We start from the raw sequence: 27,334 nt of genomic DNA, 5'->3' as shown, positions 1-27,334 counted from the left end.
AATAGATACGAAATAAATTTTATAACTTTAACTACATATCACAAATGATACGTAGAAAGTTTTGATACTAAAAGTAAAATTGATTTATAATTATAAATATAACAGTAGGAATGCTAAATTATACAAAAATTTCAAACGCTATTTATAAAGTATTATTCTTTGTCAAAACTGCTTTACGTGATTCTGAATTTCATAATATCATCTCGGACAATAAATATCTACTTTAATATCAATCGTGCTTGTATTCAAATGCATACTGGTTCGTCTCTTCAAATATATGTGAATATATAGACATTCATATAGTAATCAATAATGTCTCACAGTTATCATTATATTACAATCTCTGAATATTATTATAAATTAATAATAGCTTATTATGGAGGCTTACGCTACAAGAAAGATAATGCATCATTTTGCGATTTTCCTAAATAGTTATCTATACGTTTGAGGCAACTTATATGCAAGGTAATGCTCAATCTTTCATCAACGTCGCAATATAGTGAGAATATACCGCGCATATATTTGTATCTTGAAATTAGAAATATCATATGTCATAAATTAGTCCAAATAAGGACATCTACAATTCTACTTATAAGCCACAAAATAACTCCGATTGTTCTAGTTCCAAGTGACAGATATATGGCATTTAACTTTTGCAACAGAAGCAAAGATTTGTATTATGTTGTATAAGCGGTTTACGTCTCTTTGGCATACGATATATTAGTATTTGAATTTTCAGATTTATAGTTACCTGGATATTCACGTGCGTTGTTACGAGAATTCTTTATGTTCTATTATATTTTATATGAGTCTTTTTTAATATGATAAAATAATTTCTCAAATGACGGTGTATATATTGTCCATTGGTAAATCTTCCATTTATTCTAAAGCTGGTGGTAGCAAGTACCGCCAGGCATGTTCCAAATCTCTGCTGGCATCCGAGCAACGTCGCTGCAATTTATCCTCCGGTGGAAGTGTTGCCATGGGAAACTCACCCTTAAAAGTTGAGAGATTATATTAACACGTGAATTTAATGTTACAATTACAAAGTCTGGCCATAAGCGGCTTCATCAAAACCAAAAAAGTTTTTATCATTCTTATATTTATCAAATACAAAAAAAAAAGAAAGAAATGTACTATATATATTTTTCTCGTAAGATTTTGACAAAATCGTTCATGGTCAGATCCCTAATTATAAGTGTTGCTCGCGTTATATCTTACCAAGTTTGCATCGGTCCATAATGTTTCCAAAACCTCTTTAAAAGTACAAAGTTCAGTGTAATTTGTGAAGTATATAACCCAATCGCCACTACTTTCATGTACCTCTCGACACGCAAATTCCTACAAATATATGATAATAAACTATTGATTAAATTCCAATTAGCGACAAAACAAACTTAACAATCTTTATACATATTTTTGACTTTTGATAATATATATTTACCAGAATACACCACGATTGCTGTAGCAACGGCACCCTGAACGTTGCTAGATCCTTGATGGAAGCGCACGAGAGCGTTTGGCCCCTCTGCGTACCAGGATGAATCTCTTTCATCGCCACTAGGTGTTTTGTGGTTGTGATAAGACTGCAAGGTAATGGCTCTCTCTTTTCCGTACTATCGAATAGACCCGATGCGCTTTGAACGAAGCTCTGTAACCACTCCGAAGCAACGTATTCGTCCGGAGCAGCAAATTGATATGATTTATTGGGCTTTAACAGTATTTCAAAGGTATGCGGTCGATGAGAATTGGGAATTCTTCTGCATCCTTGGCATAAGCCGCCTTTTAACGGTATGGCACGTTTGGGAAGTCGCTGATTCGAATCCGTGAACATATAAACCACTCCGCCTTTTAATACAAAATAGCCGGCCTCCCAGGGATGCGTGGGTGCATTTGGATGCAAGTGCTGGTAAGTATGTGGCCGGAACATCAGATCACCTTCTTTCATTGGCCCACATGGTGTACTAGGTGGTGACATGTGTTCGTCTTCCATATAAATAAGGCTGTAATGTTCTATTTTTTCATCCTGTAAAGATAATAAAAAAAATTAAAAATAGATTCTGCAATATAATACAGATAATGTCCTAATATTATAATATAATATAATTCTGTACTAATATTTATTTATAGAACTTTTTAGAACTTATAATTACTGAAAATAAAAATACAAAATATCTTACTACGTTAAGATATGAATTCTATCTTAATGAAATTTTCGGTTTATATATATATATATATATATATATAATTATCAAAATAAATAACATTTTTTTAAATGCGACTTCTCGATAATTGACATATTTCTTTCTAATCTATTCTAAAAACTTATAAAATTTCCAAAAATACGTTATCATAATCTTTAAACATAGTGTACACACTGGATGTACAGCTGTATCAGTGAGAATTGAATTCCTCAAAATATGCATATCTTCGTAGTTCAATTCTTTAACAGCAGGAAGCCTCGGTTTTGTCGGCGATCGTCTCATGGCCATTTCTAAGTGGCTAATTAATTCTGAGGTAGTTTGCGAGCTGCCAGTGGAGAACAGATATTGCATTTCGCAATCGGCGTTGGAAATTAAAATACTCTGTGCATTTGGGCCAATCTATAAACAAACGTATATTAATTTTAGCAAAATATATAATGTATGATATATAAGTATGATTATTTCTTACCATAATAACATCTAGCTCATTATAAGGAATAACGAATTGATTACTGTAAGAATGGTCCATTTTCGAGCTAGTTAAATATAGCGTTTTGTCTGTCAATAACGCGATCATCGGCTTGCTTTCGCCATTTGTCATATACGAACTTCGTACTTTGTATACTTTATATAGCTCCTCCGTTTTGTCACGATAGATATGTCTCTTAAAAAGTTCACGCAGCTTTAGGCTTACTTTCTCACCGCTGAATTCCTGCTTCTCGGCAGCCACGTTCTCTTGGATCTCTTTATCGAGATTGTCGTTAAAATCTTTAAAAGAATCATAACTCATCTTAATTCCTTTGATATATAAAGTATTCGCCTTCGGCGGTTTCTTGTTCTTCTTTATTTCGAACTTTCTCTCAGTAATCGATTTCAGAAATCTGCTCAGTAACGACGTCTTTGACGGTGCCTGACGTAAAGGCGGCGCTAAGAGCTTACTGCTACTTTCACCAGTTAGTATCGCCGTCATATTACGTTTCTTCGACGGTGAGACCAAGTGTCGATTACCCCTACGTTCCTCCAGCTCGGATGTTGTTACACTATCCGTATCCGACCAATCGTTCGAATATTTCTTCGGAGTCAATGATTGCGGCATTTCTAACTTGGATGGTGGATCTTCAACAATATTACCGCATGCCTTTTCGACGATATAGGCTTCCTGAGCCTCGTTCTCTCCCAATTCTATTTCCATCTTAGGCCTCAAACTCTTGCCTGGATCCTCTTGACCTTCTGGCGCTCCGCGCTCCAATAACGATAAATTACAGTTGCACCTACAATTACGTTGACATGGCATATCAATGCACAATTTTGTCAATTCCTGCTTATCAGTTCCATCACCGTCAAATACACTCGACGATGATGATGAGAAGCAGTCCGAGTAGCAATCGGAGTGCACGTTCCTGCCAGTATTTTCATTTTTCTGCATGTACGGCGAATCTCCGTGCGCACACCAACTGTACCTGCCTTTTTGCGCGTCCCTCTTTAAAACAGAACTAGGTAGCAAGAAACTCATGGAGAAATCGGCAAAATTCTCATCATCTTCCAGTTTCATCGTTTTCAGTATGTCTTCGTGGAAGCTGACTCGTTTCTTGCTCTCACCTCGCTTTTTTTTACGCTGCCTACGTTGTACTATGCCTTCTGAACTGGAGGAAGATAAAATGCTAGCATCGGTCACATTGATCGTATTCAAGATCCCGTAAGGTGCATCCATGTTGTCACAGTCAGAAATTGTCATACTCAGCTCTAATAGATTCGTATCATTATTGATTAAATAAGAATTACGAGGATCTATGTTTTTTTTAAAGCTATAAGCAGGACTTTCATTGTAGTAAGTGCTTCTCTTACTAAAGTCCTTCACGCCATTATCAATTTTGTTTGTTTTATCCAATTTAGTTTCATCCAGACTCTTACTGTAGAAATCATAATCTTTAAGAGTCTCTAAACTGGAGCAATTCATTTCATTATCATCCAGTTTTCGCGTTATGTTTTGGTTAACTATATCATTTTTTGTCATCATAGCAGTCTGAAATTTAGAAATCGCCGGTGATTGCGTTGGCGTTTTACCATCCTCACTCGAGTCACTAGATCCAAAATTTTTATTATCCTCTATGCGATTGTTGATAATCGTCTTGTACCTATTATTCCGGTATTTAGGAATGTCATCCATTGAATAATCCTCCTGTTAAAATTCACGTATTTTAATGTATTATGAGCATATGGAGATTTTTCTGTACACTTTTGATCAAATCTATATTTTACCTCTTTGTAACTGCTTCCATCAGTTTCGTTTGCAATGTCCATGTCACTGTCAAATGCAACGCCACTATCTCCTGGAGAAGCTAGGCTCGATGAAACACTAGAAGACCTTAGATGCAATGATAAAACTGTTCCCGATGGATTTACGCTCATAGGCCTCTGTGGCATATAGTTGCAGATATCCAAATATGTCACATCCTGTACAATTTTTATATTATAACACAATATTACTTTATTACATAGTATATCACGACGTTATTGACTGCATATTAATTTAAATTCCGATAATTTTATGTAAATATCTTTTTTTTTTAGTAACATGTTTGTAGAAATTTTCCATGAATAAGCAAACTGAGCGATATGTAGTCCATACGAAATAAAGTGTGTACTCGCAAATAAAATGATAATCTCTTGCCCCTTGCGGCTCTATATATAACAATCTATCAAAACTGCATATACATGTGTGACTCTTGTTATGTGATTGATGTTATTCATTAGTATGATAAGTGTAACCAGGGGGTGATATTGATATCTGCTTAAGAATAAATAGAATAAAAATTACATGTACCGAATGTTGAACAGAGAAGGAGAAAGTTGATTTGGTTCTACACAAAAATGTTATTGCTTGCTAAATGCGCTTCGTAGACTATTTATAATTATTATTTATTACATCAATTTAACATACCAATTGCAATGTGAAGGACACATTTTCCAGACCGGCAAGAAGATTAATCAATTGATTGGTCTTATCAGCATCTCGAACAAGTGCATGAGGAAAGTACTGTTTTTTCAATGTCTTTGTGTCTCGTAATAAACAAGCCAGATAACTCTCAAAACTGCCTTCGCTTAGAGTATGATAGAGCCATGCTCGACCTGTGTAATATAAACAATTCAAGAATATTAATTTAAAAAATATTAAAAATATACTTACGTTTAGAAGCATTTTTATACATGAATAAATGTGCACTTTCAAATAAAAATGCTTGAAATCCTAAAATTTATACAGAAATTTTTCTAAGATAATTTAATAAAATATAATTAAATTCTGCTTATATGATGCAAACACGTGATTTATAATAGCAAAGCACAAAAATCATTAATTTTAATTAATCTTTAATTCAACAGCTTTATGATAAGATAAAGTTATTGAGCTATAGTTATAAATATGTGTCTATTAAGGTACATTTTAATCCGAGAGTTGAACAATAGAAAGTGCAGATGTAAAACTATTGTGCAATACATTGTTCCTGTGACAAGACGTCAAAGCATACCTTTTCCTATAGAAGTTAGTACACTTTGCAGTGCATGTATGACTACGACTGTATCCTGATGACTAAGCTCTCTAGCAGTACCCCAATATCCATGTCTCTCTACACGCAATCCATGGCGCAATGCACGATCCAGCCAATAGACCAACCAGGAATCGCCATCCAAGACCACGGTACCATAGAGACTTTGGGCATAGACCTATTCAAAACATATTATTCATATACACCTATTATTCTCATTAATATAGAATACAGAAATGTATGTACGAATACAACAAAATTAAAATGTATTAAGTGTTAAAGCATAAAGAAATATATGACTAAAACGTAGTAAATCTCTCTCTCTTAATGTTTTTAATATACAATTTAAATACATAAGACCTGTTTTTTCTTAAATAAGGATACAAATTTTAATACGGTCTAGTGCAATGACATAAAACAAACCTATAAAGTCTCTTCTTACAAAACAAATTTTTCGATAGTGAAAAGCAAAGGGTTATTTACACGAAATGTGAAATACGCTTTCACATCATGCTTTTATTTTCGAACGAGCACATCCATTTTTAGCCAACACCATTCGTCTCACTTTTACTGACACAGTCCAGAAGTGATCCAAAACTGTCAGTCAATTTTAAATCTGTTCTTTTTTAGTGACGGTTTGCACGGGAAAGAATAAAATAAGTGCACGATCAATAATCGCGGAGTGAAAAGGACATATGACAAAAGAAAGCTTCAGGTGAAAAGGATAGAGCTTTTATCAGCTGTTCCGTACAACGCACATCCGAGCGGAGCTGTCAATGAGATGTCAGCACAGCCCGTTGGTTCAGTGAAAGTGACTCACTCCTGAGCAACGTCGTGTTCTTGTCGTTATAGACGGAAAAACGCAACCAACGTGTCGCTTGACGCACTCGTTTCTTTATTAGCGAAAAATCTCGCGTTTAAAGATATAAACGGTGCGACATCGGAAGACTAAGGAGTGCTCACACGTTGCGATCGAGCACTCTTTTCTCTGTGTACGAGCGTTCGATTTGGAGCTGCTGCGTCGCTATTAACTCACGAGCAGGCAGGTTGCGACGTCACACGCATATACATATATGTATATCTCCCGACAATACATATACATACTCCGAAACAACTATTTTTCAAGGAACACGTGTATCGCTTTTGTTCGTTTCTTTTTTACCTTTTTCTAAAAAAAAAAAAAGAAAAAAGTAACTTTGTAATGATATATGTATGTACACATTTCCTTAACACGTGTGGACACTCCGCTTCTCCCTTTTCACGGGCGCAATGTGTGAGAAAAACGAAATAAACTTCATCTCCATTTTGATCATTTGTAGCCTAATTTTTTTATTCACGAGCTCTTCTTTTTTTTATGGATCATTGAGTGTAGCTTTCAACAGATTTATCGAACATTTTTGCCTAGTTTTTGTCACATTTTCTAAAATAACACAAAAGTCCATTCATTTCATACTAAATTTCTAGATCAATTTTTAATCAAATTGGAACAGAATTGAATGGGCCCCGAAACGTTCCAAATCGGAGATGCTGTTGAATGGTATGCAAAAATAATAAGAGTAATTGCGGTGTACGTGCACGCCTTATTTTGGACTGTTTGTCACGATAAAACAATTCGTGAGAAAGTCTGTGTAATAAAAATATACACGTGCAAAAAGCAGTTATATACATCGAGTTCAATATTAAAAATTTTTTATTTTTAATTCCAGATTCTGGCCTATTTCTACCAATATATATTAACTTTAACCTCGGTTTAATTCACTCGTTATCTTTTTCTAATTCTTAAAACTAGAAGAAGTAAGTTAAACAGATTCAAGTTAATTTACATTGAAACGAGAATATAAAACGAGAATATAATATTTTTACTAATCTAGATTAACATTTTATCTTGTTTTAATTCTTAGTACTAAAAGAAGATATAATAGGTAGACAAGTTAAATAGAGATTAAAATTAATTTTTAGTACATACAATTATGTTATTTGTGTCTTATGTAATTAAATTTCTTTTTGAAATACCAGGAATACTTGGTTAAATAATGGTTTCTATTATTTCCTACTTTTTTTTTTACAATTGCACAATTTTACAAATCTTTCTAAAAACGTATGTGCAAGAATTACTTAATAATTTTTGTACAATTGTGTTGAAAATAATCCGGGACACGAATGATTCGTGATATGTAATAAAAGACCGGAAAATTGGGTTCTGCAAATTTCTTTATTTTTTTTTTAACTAGGCGTATTAATTAATTAGTTATAACACTTATATGCAATTTTTATTTTTAAAATACACAATCTTATAAATACTTTCTAAAAATGTTAAAGTATATGTAAGAATAATTCAATAATTTTTGTATACTTATAAGTGTCGAAAATTAACTTGAAACACAAATGGTGTGATAAAGTGACCTATGGTGTGATAAAAGGTCATTGCATGTAATTAAACTACATTAACAGAAGTGGATATTGAAATGACATTCAAAAATTGCAACTTGATATAATCAAATATCAACAAATTTTGATCTTGGTGCTGTAAAATAATCTCCACTTTCATTTTTCTGGCGACGGAAATATGCAACGATTGGCACTAGGTCAGGAATGACAGACCGGTGCAACGTCACCGAGTATAGACTTCGATGTCATAGTTACGCGAAAGTGTTCTCTATATCTGTCCCACAAGACTGACGAGACTATAATTAACCTAATAAGACACATTTCTCGTGTTTATAAACATCTAAGATCAAACTCGTCGAGATTATACAAGAATAATCTCGATTTCTCCGCGTAGTGTCCAAGGCGCACGACTGCTATCATTAATTACATTAGTTCGATTAGCGCTCTTAGGTGCAGGAGGCAGCAGGAGGTACCCATGCTTTCAAGAGAAGGGAAAGGCATGTAAGGATCGCTGCAGTTGCACAATTCGCCAAGCTTGTGTACGGCATGCGGCAATAAAAGCAGCGGACATGTACACGTATAGGAAGGCGGCCTTGATGGACTCGACGATAATCGCAGTCACTCACCAGTTTGACAGCCTTCGTGAGTTCTTGCAAGATCCGGCTCTTGGAGAGGACCTTGTCGGTGCAGAGATCCATGTCTTCGCGGCCTGACGACGGCATTTTGCCGTCTCGTGCACTTACATGATCCACGTCGCACCAACGTAAAAACGGCTCGTACGTGCCGCGGAGAATGGTGTCGAGAGTACGACGAAACAAGCCGGGCCAAGCGGCAGCACCCACGACGCGGATGCTGGCGTCGCACGGCTGACAAGTCGCGCTGCTGTCGTCGACGGCCTCGTTGCTGAACGTGTTCATTGATTTTAGCGGGGCGCAAGTCACCCGCGATTTTCAAGCTGTGACTGACTGCACGACAGAACGTACCCGGCGTCTTTATGTCGACGCGTTCTTCCTCCGCCTCCTCCGCGAATGTCTCCAGCAGTTCAGCCTCTATCTTTTAAGATAAACAGTGAAAACATTCTTCCTTCATTCTACTTTCACCCTTGCTCTTCTCATTTTCTTTTCCATTTTTCGAATGCAGCTTTTTTTTACCATGCCAAAGAAATATAAGCCCTGAAAAATTGAAAAAGATATTATAATATAATTCTTTCTAATATGCTTACAAGGTGAATTATTTGGACTTGTAATTTCTTATATTTTACTAATATAATATTTTTTGTTTACAGACGATTTATTTTTATTCTCTGTAGAAAAAAACGAATTTGTGAATTCTAAATTCATATATGTGTTTAAATTTTGCAATATTTTTTGTTAATATTATCGAGTACTATATAGATTCTGTATCGATTTGATTTGATACAATTAATTAATGATAAAGAATCGATGTATGAATGCTACTTTGTAATTTATTTTTATTCATAAATAAATTTTTATAAAAGAATAATAAATAACACTAATGATGTGATATAATTTAAGGATTAATAGCATCTAACGAATATCTCGATGACGAATGAACTCCCTATTGAAAAAAATTACATCACAAAGTTACATAACGAAATCGTGTAATTAAAATATGTAAATCACGTAACTAATTGTACCAAATCAATATATGATTTTTCAAAATTACACAATTTGGAAAGTCACAAGACAATATATTTTTTCTTCTATTTTTATTATTTAATCATTTAAAATTTGATGTAACTATAAAATCATATGATAAATAAAATTATTTCTAATATTATGTAATTTTTCCAATTATGTGATGATTTAAAAAAATCACACGTATTGATTTGAAACAATAATCCGTTATGTGACTTACTTGTTTTGATTACATGATTTCGTTATGTAATTCTGTAATGTGATTTTTTTCAAGGGTTAATCGTACCCGTCATAGCTTTTATAAAGAAAATTAAAAAAACAGTGCTAAGTTGAATAATATTTACACGTATTCTTTTAGACAAGCAGCTTCATCGATTAATGCGATAATTAATCCTCGGTCACATTAAGTGACCGGATTCTTAATCACTCGTGATGTTTATTGAAAGTTAACTAATTTTTCATTCGTTAAGAGTGTTAAGACACTTATCTGCATTCTGCATGCGACACTTTCCAGAAATAAAAGACGGCAATTTGTTTAGTTATCCACATCAATATTACTGAGACTGTCAACGAAAGAATCCTGCAATCCGTAGAATTTCGATTAAATTCCGTAAATTTAATTTTAAACGCGTCACTTTTCAACTCGAATGTCAAGACTATATAGCCTCTGTAAAAACTGCAGTAAACACAGGAGGCTACAGAACCACGAAAATTTCCTATACTCGTAAAATTGAGGAATAATTACAAAAATACAATAATTTTCTTTGAGAAAGGTCACTCAATAAAAAAAGACGTTAGAAGCAAATAAAAGATGTATTTGTTTTCATTTCATATCTCAGTTAATAAATACCTGCGACGATCCTATCGACGGACGTTAAAAGTGAAGGTTTAGAATGTTCGTTCAATTTGCTCGCTACAGATGGCGCCATGATTCGCATAAATGACGCTATACTTGGTTTAATTATTTTTATCTTGTAATAAAGAAATAAAAACGCTAGATACAAAATGATTATATAGAAAATTCGAAGAGAAAATATCTATTTTACATTATTTTTTCACATCTTGCTTTCTTTTGTTTATTATATTTTTAATTTTATGTTAATTTAAGAGAATAACTGCAGAAATTAAGCAAGCGAGAGAGAGAGAGGATTCGATGGATGCGAGGTGATAGATAAAAAAAGAATCGCGATTTATTATAAAGTTGCTTTCGACAATTTATCAAAACGTGGGAGATGCACGATTTACTGTACCGCATTTTCTTGATTCACATATTCGAGAGGTTCAACGATGAAAAATGTACATTGAGGTTGATTCACTGGCATGATTTATTCGCCGCTATCCGGTGCACGATGTCCAGCTGGTTAAAGTACGAGTTCTCATTGAGTATCAATTTTCAATTTCAATTTCGATCAGCGGCGACATTCCTTTTATCACAGAAAATTATTTCTTCTTCTTTTATCTCCAACGAGAATCTATATTTAACTTTATCACAAAGACTGATATGTAAGTGCAATCATAGACGTAATAAGAATAGACTGTGCACTCTTATAAAGTGATTGTTTATGTAAAAAAAGAGTGACTGTTTCCGAGTGAATGTTGACATAAATGTTGGATTGTAACATCTTGACTGTCGAATATGAATTAATTTAAAGATTTATTAATGTAGCTAAAAATATTGTTGCGGATATAACATCATGCGATATCTATTTATTTTTCTCGAGAATGATTATGAATAACATTCGCGGTACTAGTGTGTCTAAAGAAATTTAACAAACATGCTTATATACATATCTACATATGTGTATATTTATCAATTTTGAGAGTACAGTAAGTTTAAGTAAATAGACAACAACGCGTTAATTTATAAAACGATGATTACAAATTGAATTTGTGATGATCCTCCGAGGAACCTGTCCGATCCAATCCGTTCTTATTCTCGCGAGGGCTACTCGAATTCGAACGCGGGTATTTATCTGAAGTGCACTTGGGCTTTGCTTTCGATTTGCTTTTAGAGTTTCGTACGCGCCGCACAATCTCCTCGATGCATCTTTGATCCCTCTCGCTAATGCTGAAACTTACACCGCCGCTCGCGTATTCTTCGAGCTCTCTGAAATAGTTAACAAGCTTCCTAAAGTCGGGCAACGCATTATTACATGGAATATATTTGTATAGTAAGTTGAGGTCAGCAGAAAGACTATAGCTTGTCAGAAATCGTGAAAAGAACATTTTGATTAATTCTAACATTGGAATTAAACTCTAAAATTGAATTCATCAAATAGAAATTAATAAGCTTCATAAAAAATAGAAGAACTTAGTTTCAAGTTCTTCTTTTTTTTAATGAAATTTGATTGCTATTTGACAAATTCGACTTGAGAATCTATAATATTTCAATCTAAAGATTAATTTAAAAAATTTCTTTTTATAACTTAAAGTGTAGGGAACCAATCATATTAAGAAAGATTACTATATATGATATATATATAGTATCGAATATATTATAAGGTACTATGAAATATACTGTATGGGCCTCTTAGGTTCTTATTCTATTGTTTCTTTGTTTACTGTCATCGACGTAAAAGTTGATAAGAAAGACAAAAAAAAGAGACATAATTGTCGATAAAACGGTCGTGAAGAAAAGGTAGAAGCAAATAAATAACACAGGAAATTAAAATACGTTGTTGATTAAAGCGCATGAAAGCGCGCGCGGTTACGTTCAACGCGAACGCAGCAACTTCACAACAGTCGATTCGAAGTGGAATCCCGTCTCGTGATCATTTCATTGTATTGATCGAAACAAACGATTTGCCTACAGTATTCCACGTTATTGGCGTCGTTCGACGAACGTCGTGAACGCCCCAGGATGCCTAGGATGCGAGGAGCATGGAGTGTGCGACTGACGGACCGTTATAACGAATTAATCGAGGTAAGTAGTTTTTGTTCATTTCCGATGATCACCATATCGACGAAATGCGACGCGTCCGCCATATGTTCGCGTTTTCGTGAGCGTTTTGCATCGCGCATCGAATCCTTCGCTATGAATTATATTTAACGAGTGGGATTGTTGGAATTTTCATTCCTCGCAATCTCGAGAATTCGTGAAAGATATCTTTTGCTTCAATAAAAACTCTAGCACCCCGTGCGCATAATAAGCGCCAGCATCGCATTTCCCGGTAAATATAATTTTTAAAAAGAGGGAAGAAGACGGATGGTGGGTCTGTTATGAACAAAATAGATGTAAGTAAGGAGCGTTTTTACCTCTGACGTCGGTACAGCTTCGCAATTAATTTGTTCAGGTATAGCGTTTCTTTCTGCATTATTTTCAGCACCGATTCTTTTTCCTAAAAATGAAAAGCCGAAACAAATATTTCTGGATTAATTAAAATAATTCTGTAAAATATATTATACGAATTATTTATATTAATTCCTATTGTTATACTTAATTAACATATTTTCATCAAAACAATAAAAATTTTATTTTTCCCTCCAAAAAGTTAAATTGGCGAATAACTGACATTTAGATTGTCAATTATTTAAGTTAATTGATATTTAGTAATTAACACGTTAACAGTAGCAAACAGATGTTTTAAATAATCAAATATCACGAATTTAGCGTTCCACGTGTATAAATAAGACGATGTAACACACATAGTGTTACACTGAAATATTTACATAATTAAATCTTTCTCGATATGAGAATTTGCCCGATAGCACGGCACGCAGCACGTCAATCTAACATTCTAGTTTCTGTTTCCGATATGCTATCGAACTGTCGGTTATCGATATTACCGTCAAAGTATCCGTAACTGCGCGAAGTTCGTCCTGGCGAGTTTCGCAAAGGTGACGCGTGGTGATCACCTCCGCGGTCAACCGTGTTAATTGCTGTTGGCAATTCTGCTCGCGCTCCATCGCTTTATCCCAGGCTTCTTCCCGGGCGATTATGGCGTCTCTCAAAGTCTTCATATCCCTTTCTAGTAACTCAAACTCCGATCTAATCGAGGATTTGCGAATTACGAACACAATCCAGAATATATCCACGAAAGGAAAGGCACAGTGACAAAGGGAGATTAAGCGAGTGTTATTTAAAATATTCAATCGGCTTATCAATTGCCATTGATGTTCGGTAAAAGAAGAAGAGTTCATTGTCAAAAGAATTTACATTCTTCGTTTAGAAGATAATTAAAATATTACTAATATAAATTAAATAATATATAGAATTATTATAACACTACATAATGAGAGAGAAATAGTTATTACTTATTTTTATATCTTACTTATGTATATATAATTATATATCTATATATTGAATGTTTGTTATCGATAACGTTGAATTTTTATAACTCGCATCCATTAATAATTCTATTTTATATAGCTTAATACAAAGCAGTTATGCAATAATATGACACATGTAGTATATATGTATGTATTCACTCTGCTTTAATCTCTCTCTGGAGGACTTACTTCGTGATTGAGATCCGCGATTCCCTTTGGCATCCTTCCAATTCTTCATGGCAATCTTTACAGGTTTCCCAAATCTGTAATCCGCGATTTGTTTTCAAAACTATATTTGTCGAGGAGGTACATTTATTTTCTAGGCACACCTCATCATGTTTCTGAAATAGAAGAGTTTTTATGAAATTTTTATGAAAAAACGCGTAAATTTTCTTATATTTTATATAGCTACACGCGAATTGCAATGATAGGAACATTAGAATTTTGTATTTTTGCAAATATTGACATTTATAATATTATTATTATCATATTTTCTACATTATTAATTTTGAATTGCAGTTTCAATATAAAAAAGTTTTTATATAAAAATTCAATTATATATCTACGATAAAACTTGAGATTATAATAAACGAAAAAATACGAGAAAATTTATAACAATAAATAATAACGTGATAGAATTAAGTCAGAAAAATTAATGTAATTTAAGAAAAAATTTAAATATATACTTTATTTTTTGCATTTTTATTCTAATAACACAATTATCTCATTCTCAAGTTGGTTATTATTTATTATTATTTATTATGCAGTATAAATATTGCAGCATGGCATCTTTATTACGTATGTATATCATTAATTATATTTTCAAAACAATTTTTCTTATTCAATAAATATTATTGTTCCTACCGATTGTTTCGCTAATACATCAACCAGCTTAATTTTCTCTTTATCAAGTTTGCTTTGCAATAATGACACATTCTCTAACAGCTTCTCCATTTTAGTCGCATCTTCTTCCAGCCTGCACATTGTTTATCTTGAGGGAACTTGTTCAAAACGTACTTATCAAAACGTGAATATAATTGTATCTCACGCGGAGTATTTATTTATAGCTAAAATATAATTACGTAATCTCACCGATTCATCAAGTTCTTGTTTTCCGCGACGAGATCGCGGTTTCTGAAATGCAACGTTGCGTTGCTGTCTTCTAAGAGCTTCAAACGAATTTGCATTCTCTCGAAAGACACCACCGGCGCTGATTCATGATGCCTCGTCGATTCATACATGTGTGCACTCGCGATTCTCCCCATTTGCATGTTTGAGTCTGGAAACGGCGGATCGCCCCTGTCTACGTCGCGGGATTCCGAGCTAAATTAATATTCGTATGCTTCTGCGACTGACACGCTTTGAGTCGGCATTGTTCGAAACGTACGATTAAAGCAAGACCGAGAGACGGCGGTTTGATAGTATCATACAGGTTTCAGAAATTGATAAATTGATTAGTTGTAGGTCAAGAAATAAGTAAGTTAATTCTATATCTATTCTAATCAAACTTTGCTCCTTTTACTAATTTTTATTATATTTAAATAAAAATATATATAATCAACATTTTGTAATCTTTTAATATAATTAATCTAAGCAATACAATTAGATAATGAACTAGCAAATATTAATAATATTGCAATCAAATTTAATCGGATATTATTAATATTCGTAAATTAATATTATTGTCTTTAAATTAATAATAATGCAATTAAATTGTTAATATAGATGATAAAATCAAAATTGCTGCATTAAAATAATTACCTATTATACATATAAACGTTTATGTCTAGAATTTTATATTTTTAAAATAATTATCTAAATGTAAAATAATTATATAATTTTTTAAAAACATTTTTACCTTCTCTATATGTCTCATCGTTACTTCCGTTTAAATTGGATGATTTCCAATTTACATGATTTCTGGAACAACTTCCTGAAAAATAAATAAAATTACGTTGGTTAATATAAAATAAAACATTGATGTAAATGAAATATTATTACATCATATATTGAATCAGAATATTGTGCATCTTTTATGTAAGAAGAAAAGAGAAAATATAATATCAAAATTATGTTCTTAATTTTTTTGTATTCTTAATTTTTCACATTATTTGTAAATCACATACACAATTTTATTTTTACTTTATGTTTTATGCGTATATCTAGTTAATGTACATAACCTTTGTGTTCTAGAACTATAAATAAAATTCATATTTATTGCGGTTTTAACTGTATTTGGAAATTAAAAATACAAACAATTAAGTATGTATATACTTTGTTTTATTTTTTGTTGTTTGTATTTTTGAATTATCAAATACATAAATTTTATAGCGAGAAATTCCATTAGAACATCTTTTCCTAAGAGATTCTGTTTTAATAGAATTTCTCTGGAGGGAATGTAAATTTTGCTTCTATATTTATTATGCATATTGCATCTCAATGCAATTAGGTTTCCTTGAAATGTATAATAAAAAATTATATACTATTGCTGCAGACTGTGGGACAAAGATTTCTGATGGCAGCATGGTAGGTTGTTGTATAGCAGCTGTGAGGATGCTTAAAGTCCAAGTGCAATCGATCTTGCTGTGGATCCATTATTCGATAACGAGTGCACGACATCACGTTTTCGCATTCATGCCAATTAGAATAATAAAAATCTCCTTTCACGTGATCTTTCCACTCCGATTTTCCGAATTACTCGTTATTCTGGAAAAAAATTTTCTTTCCATATTTTGACAAACGCATTATCATTTTTTGTGAGAATGCACATTTCTTATTTTAATTACTTTTTAAAACGACATAAAATAAAAACACAAAGTTATGTCGTATTCGAATTACACGACTTCTTCGTGTTCAGCCGTTTCGAATTTATTCCACCCTTTCCAATTAAGAATAAAGCAACTTTCGCACTTTTGTCCCCGACGTTCACCAGAATGCTGACACCTCTTCTCGTCCCTTTCTTTCACGAGCAGTAAATAACGATTACTGCGAATCCGCTGGTCATGGAATCGGCAGGTCCCTCACAGATCTAAATGACCGAAAACCCTTTCTTTCGAGTCTCAACATATTCTTGCTAAAGAGGATAAGAATGAAAAGAGTACATTATGTAAGCCGCATTCGCTGCATACTCCACTGTGAAATATCTCACGTGGCCATTGGTTACTGATTTTCTTTATTTCTTTTGTTTTTTAGTATTTTTTCGCAGCAGCGTTCGTGACTATTAATAGGTAAATTTGGTATAAAAATTATAAAAACACCGTTAATTTTAATTATTATTTTAAGAGAAATGATATCTTTTATATAAAATATTCTATGCAGATATTGCCTTAAGCATATATTGCTCGTAAACCTGTATCAGACTAGAGAGTGAAATAGAGAGAGATTGAAATTTAGTCAATCAGAAAAGAGAAAACCAATATCGCAGCTTTAGTGAACTTTGGTTTGATTGGTCAAATTCCAATACAATCTCAATTTCAATCTCTAGTTTGATACACAGGCTTTAAACAATATAGAAATACTTAATTTTAGCTAAGAATTACATGCTAACTGAAACATAATGTAGAAGTTATTTCAATATTTCTTTGGATATGAAGTGCATGTAGATAATATTACCAAAATGAAGCGATGCAGATATTTCCGTACAAAATGAGAAGCGTGAAACGATTATTCTGGCCGTATTTGACTTATCATATGGCGCCGTTGGTCTTTATAGCTACGATTATGTGGGCCGTAAAAGTGAAGGCAACGGAGGCAACAGGAGAAATTTTATTTCAACCGAACAATACACGTCGCGTTTTATCCGTGCAATTTGACGTCATCATGTAATACCTATGTATTAAAGACGTTATTACGCGTTCATGCAAAATAAGTATTAGGTATGTGATATAAAAGAAAATGAAGTAAACGATTAGTGATGCATTAAAAAAACTTTGAAACACTGATTTTTATCTTTTTTTTTAATATAAATTTAATATTGATATAAATTACAACATATATCGATATGTATAATATAAATTAATATATTAACATAAATTCAATTATAATTATAAACTTTTGGTTTGTATTTGTGGTATACTCGTGATATATAATGAACAATTAATAAAACACGTAATAACGCATATATATAATAACGTATAAACAATCAAAAATAAAACATATGAAACACTTTATAGGCGCATAGTTGTGAGAATAAAGTGATTTAATTTTATTTAGCTTAAATTTCTATAAAATATTAAATTTAGTTAATTAAAATTATGTAATGTTCTTTATTATATTATATCATTATTACAATAGAACACATATTAAATTATTCGTTATTAAATGTTTTATTAGGACATTTTTACAACTAAAGAGGGAAAGAAATAAAGCATTTAGTAGAAGAGTAAAAATATTATATCGGAATTAAAATTAAATTAAATAATTTATAGCTTTATTCACTTTTATCTACAAACAGTACCCATTATCAATGTGTATTCGAACAATGTCACATCGCGTAATAATTTACATCATAATAATTTATGTCGTCCTCTTTAATACGATGTGATTAATAATTTCGAGTACATACCGGTTTATACATTTGCACGTTTAAAAGATATATTACATCGTTGTACTTATTGTATGTAAGTATAATTCGTGCATTGGCATGAAAATCTTACAATTAGTTCTGCAATACAATGAATAGTTTAACGAAGATATGACTACGTGTTTCTGTGAAATCCCATTTTAAATACAATTGACAAATTAAATACAGTTGATGCAGTTGCATACAAATAGATCAAACGAAATATGTTTTGTCGCTTGTTAAATACAAAACCTTGCATTTACATCAAATTATCGATAAACTAATGAAAAGGCACAAGAAATTCTTATACAAAAATCAGTCTTAACAAAGAATAAAGTGATACATTGCATACAACCGTAGTAGGTAACAGAATGTTTTTTTATCTCTGATATTATAAAATAATCTAAGTTATTGAACACGTGAAAAGATAAATCTACGCTCGTCGCATAATTAGACACTGTAAACAAAATGTAAACATTCTCTCTAATCTAATTGGAAGTGGTTATATAACAAGACAGCCATATAATTTCTTTTTTTTTTTTATATTTTTGTTTCGCGCAGGTTTAATTAAAATTTTCGAAATTCATCCTATAGAGAATATTAAGACACATTGACGATCGAACAGTTATATAACATTATACTCAACACGCGTGATGTTGTTATATCTATATATTCTGTATATAATAGCTGGAACATAATAGGGACGAATTACATTATGCTTCAGTAACCGGATGTTGTTGCATTTTTTTACATATATCTAACTAAGCATTTTCCTCTCTATTTATCATAAATATTTTATTTATTCTACTATAATATTTTATTTACTGGCATATAAATCCGATCAATTTACCGGAACAGCGCGTCGTCGATCACTGCGTAAATCATAACGCGGAGAGATCATGCAGAGGACATTGTGATGCTTTAAACAGTCATAGCGCTCTCGTGAGAAGAATATATTACACATTAATATGTCACACGCCATTGTGCATTATTACATTACGAAGATATATATATATACACGCGATAGTTTCGTTTATTTTTGTTATTATACACATATCTAAATGCGTATGTACACGTATACTTTGAGCGTATTATTTTCCACATAGACTGTTCGATGGCTAGTTAGATATCTTTTATTCTGAAATATAAAGTCTTGAAATATAAGAAAATATTAATTTTTTCCTCTGGACGCAAATATTTGTAACTCATTACTGACGCTCAGTCTGAAAGAGAAAATTAATTAATTTATGTTAATTAAAAGGTTAATTAATTTTAAGGAAAAGAAGACATAATTAGTACAAAAAAGAATAGATATTAATTGTAAGTATATTTTAATAAGAATAATCCACAGATGTAACATAAAAAATTAAACTGCTTGATATTTTTGACAGTGATATAATTTATAATTGATTGAGTGGGTCCAATAAAACCACTATCAGTTTCAAAGAGTTAAGGTAATATAAAAAATACATAGACAATTAATCCATTAAAATATATGCATACAATGTATATCACAAAGAATTGCTTACAAATTTAAATTTGTTTTTTCCGTAAAATGTATTGTCTTTTTATTCATATATGCAGGGTACTCCAGACTCCACTACATACCTTAAGGTCAATCAACTGATTTTCATAACAGATTCAAACAGTCTTAAAGTATACAAAAAAAATTGTCATATACTTCCGGCAAGCAAATAAAATATACGTCAAAAGCAGACGAGGATAAAAGATATCTTTAACAATCGATCAAGCCTGAAAAATAAATCTATCTAATCTGATTAATAAATCGCACAAGTAACAGGAAACACATACATCATTATCGCACTTCAAATGTTCCTTCTAATACTGATATCAATGATTATGACACTATTGACACACATACACAGTTATTTTAGACTATCCTATGACTATTTTTGACTTAAGCAATTTCCTAAGTCTAATTTTTGTGAAAATAAGAGTTATAGAAGAAGATAGTTATAAATGATGATGACTATTTTAATATTCTTTTACATCGTCGTAACCAAAAAAATAAGCTCTGAATTACAGTTAAATTCAAGCTAGAGAGAGAGCTAATACGATTATTGTAATAATGCAATACAATCTATATTACTGTAAAAAAATAGCTTTAAATAAATAATTTATATATCTCTAAGATAAGAACTATTTCAATGAACATCCGAGAATTCTATATTATTTTACATATAAGTTTTAACTTGAACTATTTATATTTATTTAATTTATTAGTAGAAATACACGTAACTATAAGATTTTTGGTCTTTTTCTTGAAATCTATTCTTGTTCCTGAAAATGACTTTTTATTTTGCATACCTTTTAAATAGGTTTACATATATATGATTGGAAAAAATAAATAAGTAGTATATAATAGTATAATATGTTAACATTATACATATATAAATGTTAACATATTGATTTAAATTAGGAACGAAATATATAATAGATAATATTATAGATAACATATATAATTTTCTCGATCATAATGTTTAATATACATATATAAAATTGTTAAGATTTATTATGACATTTTCGAATAAAGAAAATTTTTTAAGTAATTTTTAAGCTCAGAAAATATGTAATTGCACAATGAATTCACGATATTCAATAAAATTGCATTGCGCGTTTTAACCTATATATAAAAAAAGACCTAGCTTTATCAGTCCTTTGTTATGGGACGGTGCGAGGAAGTTATAGTATAGGAGATCCATCGTAGGTAATATTATGAAAAAGTAGCTGTTTTTGTTGTTTCATTTGTCTTTACAAAATTTTTATTGATTACAAGATCGAACCACCTTATTTTCTCTCCTATCATTTCTTTTCTTGTCATTTAAGTATTTATAACTTTTCAGTTTAATTTGTAAGGAATTAAACCACATTAAAATTTTAATTAATCATAAATTGGAAATAATGACTTGATCATAAATGCAAAGTAAATAATGTTTTTTTTTATTTCTGATACTTATAACTTTCGATAATAGTTCTGAAATACCCGTATACACATCCAGACATATGTATACACATATATATGTATACATATTCTCTAAAAAACGTAATTATAAACGTTGAATTTGCTAAATAGTTTATTTCATTTTTAATGAATTTCAAAATTGTATTATTATTACGTGTTTCTAATCAAATTGAAATGTTTTATGATTACTACATAAATATTTTTATTTTCGCTAATAATAAATACTTAAAATAAAATGTCATGTCACGTAAAATTTTGTAGTATGAGATCATCCATTTATATGAATAATTAATATATTTTACATAGAAATATAACATTATCATGTGTGATCATCGAGTTAGAGATACAGCTCAAAACTGTCAACTGAATTATCAGTCAATCTTATTTCTAAATTAAAATAATTGTTACGTTATCAAGTTTATAGCGCATTATTAGAAGTTCCTTATACATTTTTGCCTAGATATCAATAATTCGTGAAAATTAATTTTTGCAGAAAATATATTATATAAATATAAAAAAGCAATACGTCATATCACAAAAGCGGAAACTTTTCAAGAAATTTCTTGTAATCGTGTGTTATTTGGTTCTTCCGTTTCTTTGGAAAAATTGTACAGGAAAATTTGGGTTGCATAATTTTTCCAAATTGTATATATTTGGTCATTATTTATTTTTAAATAAAGTTTTCCGAAATATAAATCATTTATTTGTTTAAATTATTCATAAGAAAATAGAAAACGTAAGTCAATTTACGTTTTCTAAATAATGATCAACTCAATTACAAGCGAGTTAATTGTAGATCCTACTAAGTCGAATATCGATCTGGGATATTAATCTATGAAGAAATGAGTACGCTCGCATTTTTGGAAACCACGATCTTTAAACTAGGGAGACCATAACGCGTTTTCGCGATGTAGAGTGCAACATAGTAAAGTGTCCGCTTCTGCGAGAGGAATGGGCCGTTAAGGATGTCGTCACGGTTGTCCTTGTACTGCTAGTCGTCGCCCCGGTACCAAAGCAGTGTTGCGAATTCGTCGGGCACCAACCCGAAATCCAGGAGATTGCCTGCATGTTCCTACCGAGCAACAATTGCTGTTTAACGGAGAAATTCTGAGGCGAAAAATTGCTAGGGAAATGTTGCTAGAGAATTGCCATCTTCGCCGATGTTATTTTAAATTTATGAAACTTGAGACGTTTAGAAAGTTAAAACATTCTATTTTCTGTTCTGATTGTTTCTAAACAGAATTTTACAGTTAAAATTTTATCATAGTCCCTGATAAAAGCGTTTTTAAAGTTTTTAATAAATCTGTATAATATTATTATAAATAAAATTTAAACGCAACAGGATTACTTATTGTACTAGATTATATGAAATAATCATCAGTGTTTAATTAACATACTCACCGTACGGTTTTGCAGAAAGGTGTACTGAAAAGGCAGTAGATGATTGGATTAGCGGCCGAATTGAGTGGTGTTAAACTTTGTATGAAGGTAGCGACTGCAATATTTGTCTGAGTCTTTCGTATATGCCCATAAACTTGAAGAAGGTCGAAGACTATGTATGGACTCCAGCAAAGGATAAATACTGAAATACAGAATTATTTTCGCTTGCGTGAGTTTGCAATTTATGTTTTGGACGCATAGTGCTAATTAACCGGAATTTGCAGAAATATTAGGATAAAATGTATAACATATAAATTTGTTATACAATATAAAATGTATATAATGTATAAATTTATTGTTATTATATAATAAGTCTACAAAATTAAAAGATTAAAGAAAAAATCATTTTATTTTTAAACTAATAATTAAAACAATAATTTGATGATATAAGTATATATGTAATAAATTATTCATTTATATATATAACAAATGAATTGACCTGGGAAAATGTAACAATAATTGTAACATTATTTTTCATAAACATAAATTAAATCGGTTACAAATCCAGCAATAGCAGGTAGGGTAGAATAAGGGAATTGCTAACATATGGTAAATACAAACAATACTATAATATTACTGTATATTAGAGTAGTAATAACCTCTCATTTCTCGCATCTAATGATAGTCCAATATTGTGTTTAATATCGTACTATTACACGTGACCATAAAATGCACACACTGATTAAAGTAAATATTATTTTCAATATGGGGGAAAATAGGAAAATTGCAGGTGAATACCTAAGGGAAAATTTTAATATAGCCGGTTATTTATCAATTACAGAAGTCTTTATTAAAATATTAGCTTTAAATTACAATATAATTAACATTTATAAATTATTAATATAAACTAAAATTTTAAGCAAAAAACAAATGCGATTCAGAATTGTCTCGCTTGACGACACGGTGGATATAATTTCGAACGACAAGGTTCTCGTTTTTTTAATTTTTAACTTATGTTATATTATACATATACATGTATTATATATATGTACGTATAATAATATATAAATGTTAATTATTGTAGTGTAAAGCCAAATAACTTGAATACTTTTTTAACGAAGATTTCTATTATTTGAAAAGTAATCATGGTTTTCCTTTTCCATATTTAACTTTTCGCCGATATTTGCAATTCCTTTCATTCTCCTTCATTTTAACCAAGTTACAGATTTTGGCGTCAGTTCTGGAAAGTTAGTATAATATTTATAATAATTTTATTGCAGTATAAAATTAAATTTAATTCTATGTTAACTTTATGAATATGTGAAAACGCAAATTAGATTTTTTAGAATATTAAAATTCTATTAAAATTTCATATGTGTGTGTGTGTGTGTGTGTGTGTGTGTGTGTAAAATTCTTTGATAGTACTTCAGATATTAATTAAAATCAATTATTTTATTATAATATATAAATATCGATACATCATATAATTATAAACAATAATTTTCAAATTACAGGCAATGATGTTATTACGTAGAATTCATGTTCTTATATACATGTATTACCTAAATATCTGTTATTGATTTTCACTGTTCACACAGCTGATTCATATGTGAATGATTATTGCTTCGATATTACATTAAAGCAATTGACTAATATTATTTGTTAACAGCAAATTTGTATTAGATGTAGATTATTTAATCTTCTTTTTTGATTGAAAAAAATTCTTAGTCAAATGGAATTAATTATTATCCTAATGTCATCTAACGCAACATTAATAATAATTGAAAGTGAAGCTTGTAATGCATAACGATAGTCCGTTCATTGAAATCAGCTTAATTGGTACATAAAGTTCAGACTGTATATTTACCGTTGTATTTTAAAAATACACACCGACGAAAGTAGACAGGCGTGCGCGTGGCGTAGGTAATTGTTTGTATTACACACACCGCGATGTGTTTACCGCGTGCTAGGCATGTATAGATTGCTGCGTTATACGCGCGACTCATCAAGTGCGTAGGATAAAGCCATGAGCTGTTCCACGTATCGTCGTATCGTTATTGCTAGGAATGCGTGTGAAAAGCAAATTCTACGGCAAAAGCCTTTCTTATTATGGATGATTAGCTATTGTATTATTTATTATCTGTCGCGATTTAATTTTTACGATCCAAAAACGTATCTGAATGTCGATTACTTGTCAGGTATAGACACGTCGGTAGAAATTATGACAACGGGAGTTGTAAAACTGTTTCATTATAATATGTAGCGATGAATATATTTTTCTCGTACAGACATTTGATATTGAAAGTGATTAATTAATAATTATTGAAAGCATTATTGTTTGATCATCATTATTGCCTTAATGCTCAAAATAAGTAATTAATTGTTACCTTTATTCCAATATTGAATGGAATTTCTATAAAAGCATAAATTCGAATGTAACTGGCATTGCGCTTCAGATTTTTAATATTTAAGGTTTATTCGAGTGTCATTTTAGTATTGAAAATAAGGAATGTATTATCGAATTTAGTCAATATACATATAACAAAAAGCAATGATTATTAAATACTTATTTTTTTCACGAAATTTGTACATTAATTTATGAAATATGACAATACACGTGAGTCGTAGTTTTATATGTATATGATCATATTTATATTTTCTCAGCGTTTTTCTGTAATACATAATATCGTTACGATACAATAAAGCGTACGCATCGTGCGCGATTAATATCGGAAACGTTACGTAAAATATCGCGCACATAATATTATATTATATTATATTTTAATAATTAATGCGTGACTGTAAATTACAGTTTTATCGCATGGGTGCTACAAACAAGAAAAAGGACTCCCCCAAGTGAAAAGGAGATCCAGGAAGGCATCGAGTGACGACGGAAACACCATAAGGTAAAAATATTGTTATTATTATATATTACTTGTTACTTGCGGAATTAGTCGTTATTTTTTGTTTATTTTTATTAATTAACCGATTATTTGGATAATTCACGAATAAGAATGAAAGGAATAAAAACCCTTATTTATATGATATTATATGTATAACAGTTTATATATACACTTAAAAGAAAAAAGAAGACATTTTTTCGAAAAAAAATTACATTATATTAAATATCTATTTGAAAGAAAGTAAAAAAATTCAACGTTAGCAGTTATTACTTTTAGCAGTATTAATTTTCAGAATACTATATATTACAATTTAGATTTTATATTTGCGTTTTTTACAAATCATCGTATTTTCAATTTCGCTACCACGATTGGTATATAAATAAAATAATTCTTTAATTGAATTAATAAATCTATGAAAAAAATTATTAAATATTTATATAGATGTGTATATATAAATTTTAGAATATGAAATATTACCAATGAGTGTAGCTCATAGATCCAGTATACATATACTTACAAATGGATCGGCTAGAATAGATAAATGCTACCATTTAATCCTGGAATGTGTGTACATTTATCTGTAGATTTATTGTGTATATCCCTTCCCGGTATGTACTTGCACACATATCGGCTCATTATATCGATTCGTAATTCAGCGACGCATTTATTGACACATTCTGTATATCTTATTGTACAGAATATTAATTATTCACCAGTCGCCTGAAAATTATGGGATAAACTCGCAAGGGTGAATATAAAAATAACATTCCATAGATAAAGTAAGTTTAGCAAAAAAAATAATAAATAACATAATAATAACAAATAACAAATCACAAAAATAAATGATTATAGTGGCTCGTTAACATAATACATCGAAAAAATCAAATGAAGGTGATCTCAAAAGAACAGGAGACTTAGAAAAGAAATGAGCTCTTACAAAGTTTAAACGTTTTATCGCCACAGTAGATACACAAACGATCAAAAATAATCAATTCAACGTATATACAATATTTTTATAATTATTGATGTAAAAAGCATTTGCAGATGAATATATTACTTTTTATTGATTTTTTGCTAAAGCAGTAAAATGCTTGAGCTGAATAATTTTTCTCTAACATAGGTATTATTTCTTAACAATATCAATTATGATGATCATTTCTTAAATATGTATTAATTTTTGCATATATATGACTATGAAATTATTTATATTATTCATATTGAAATGTTATTTATTTTTAATTATTGAATAAATAACAATATGACATAAAAAAATCATTTATGTATTATAACATCAATATGCAAGATATTTTTTAATAACAGCATAAGTACTTAATAACTTATTAAGTGGATTAATAACTGGGAGTTAAAATTAATCATGAACCGATTTTTGTTTTTTTTTCCGTGCGAGAGAGAGAGAGAGAGAGAGAGAGAGAGAGAGAGAGA

General features: G+C 30.9%; 3 protein-coding genes across 3 annotated transcripts in view; all 3 read right to left on the bottom strand.

Annotated features, from left to right (window-relative positions):
* Positions 1-268: 268 nt before the first annotated feature.
* Positions 269-9,054, bottom strand: prd1 (pleckstrin homology domain-containing protein pruning defect 1). Its single transcript, XM_018546863.1, has 9 exons — positions 8,764-9,054; positions 5,732-5,927; positions 5,146-5,333; positions 4,464-4,658; positions 2,674-4,383; positions 2,379-2,603; positions 1,445-2,026; positions 1,222-1,341; positions 269-996 (listed from the first exon to the last, which is right to left on the bottom strand). Exons 1-9 carry the CDS (start codon positions 9,052-9,054, stop codon positions 880-882), a joined length of 3,624 nt encoding a protein of 1,207 aa, XP_018402365.1. The 3' UTR covers positions 269-879.
* A 2,599-nt stretch (positions 9,055-11,653) lies between these two features.
* On the bottom strand, positions 11,654-16,920 carry LOC108779432 (uncharacterized). The gene is made up of 9 exons (XM_018546865.1): positions 16,851-16,920; positions 16,548-16,770; positions 15,923-15,997; positions 15,157-15,367; positions 14,929-15,040; positions 14,254-14,405; positions 13,582-13,783; positions 13,051-13,133; positions 11,654-11,902 (listed from the first exon to the last, which is right to left on the bottom strand). Exons 2-9 carry the CDS (start codon positions 16,681-16,683, stop codon positions 11,671-11,673), a joined length of 1,203 nt encoding a protein of 400 aa, XP_018402367.1. The 5' UTR covers positions 16,684-16,770; positions 16,851-16,920; the 3' UTR covers positions 11,654-11,670.
* Positions 16,921-22,484: 5,564 nt separating this feature from the next.
* CCAP-R (Crustacean cardioactive peptide receptor) overlaps positions 22,485-27,334 on the bottom strand; it is a 64,721-nt gene continuing 59,871 nt past the window's right edge. The window contains 2 exon segments of the mRNA XM_018546861.1: positions 22,485-22,680; positions 23,010-23,190. Of these exon segments, the coding sequence (XP_018402363.1) occupies positions 22,485-22,680; positions 23,010-23,190 (377 nt within the window).

Source organism: Cyphomyrmex costatus, unplaced genomic scaffold, assembly GCF_001594065.2.
Source record: "Cyphomyrmex costatus isolate MS0001 unplaced genomic scaffold, Ccosl1.0 scaffold599, whole genome shotgun sequence".
Taxonomy (NCBI): domain Eukaryota; kingdom Metazoa; phylum Arthropoda; class Insecta; order Hymenoptera; family Formicidae; genus Cyphomyrmex; species Cyphomyrmex costatus.
Note: the sequence above shows the minus strand (reverse complement) of the source record. Positions and strands in the feature narration are given on the sequence as shown.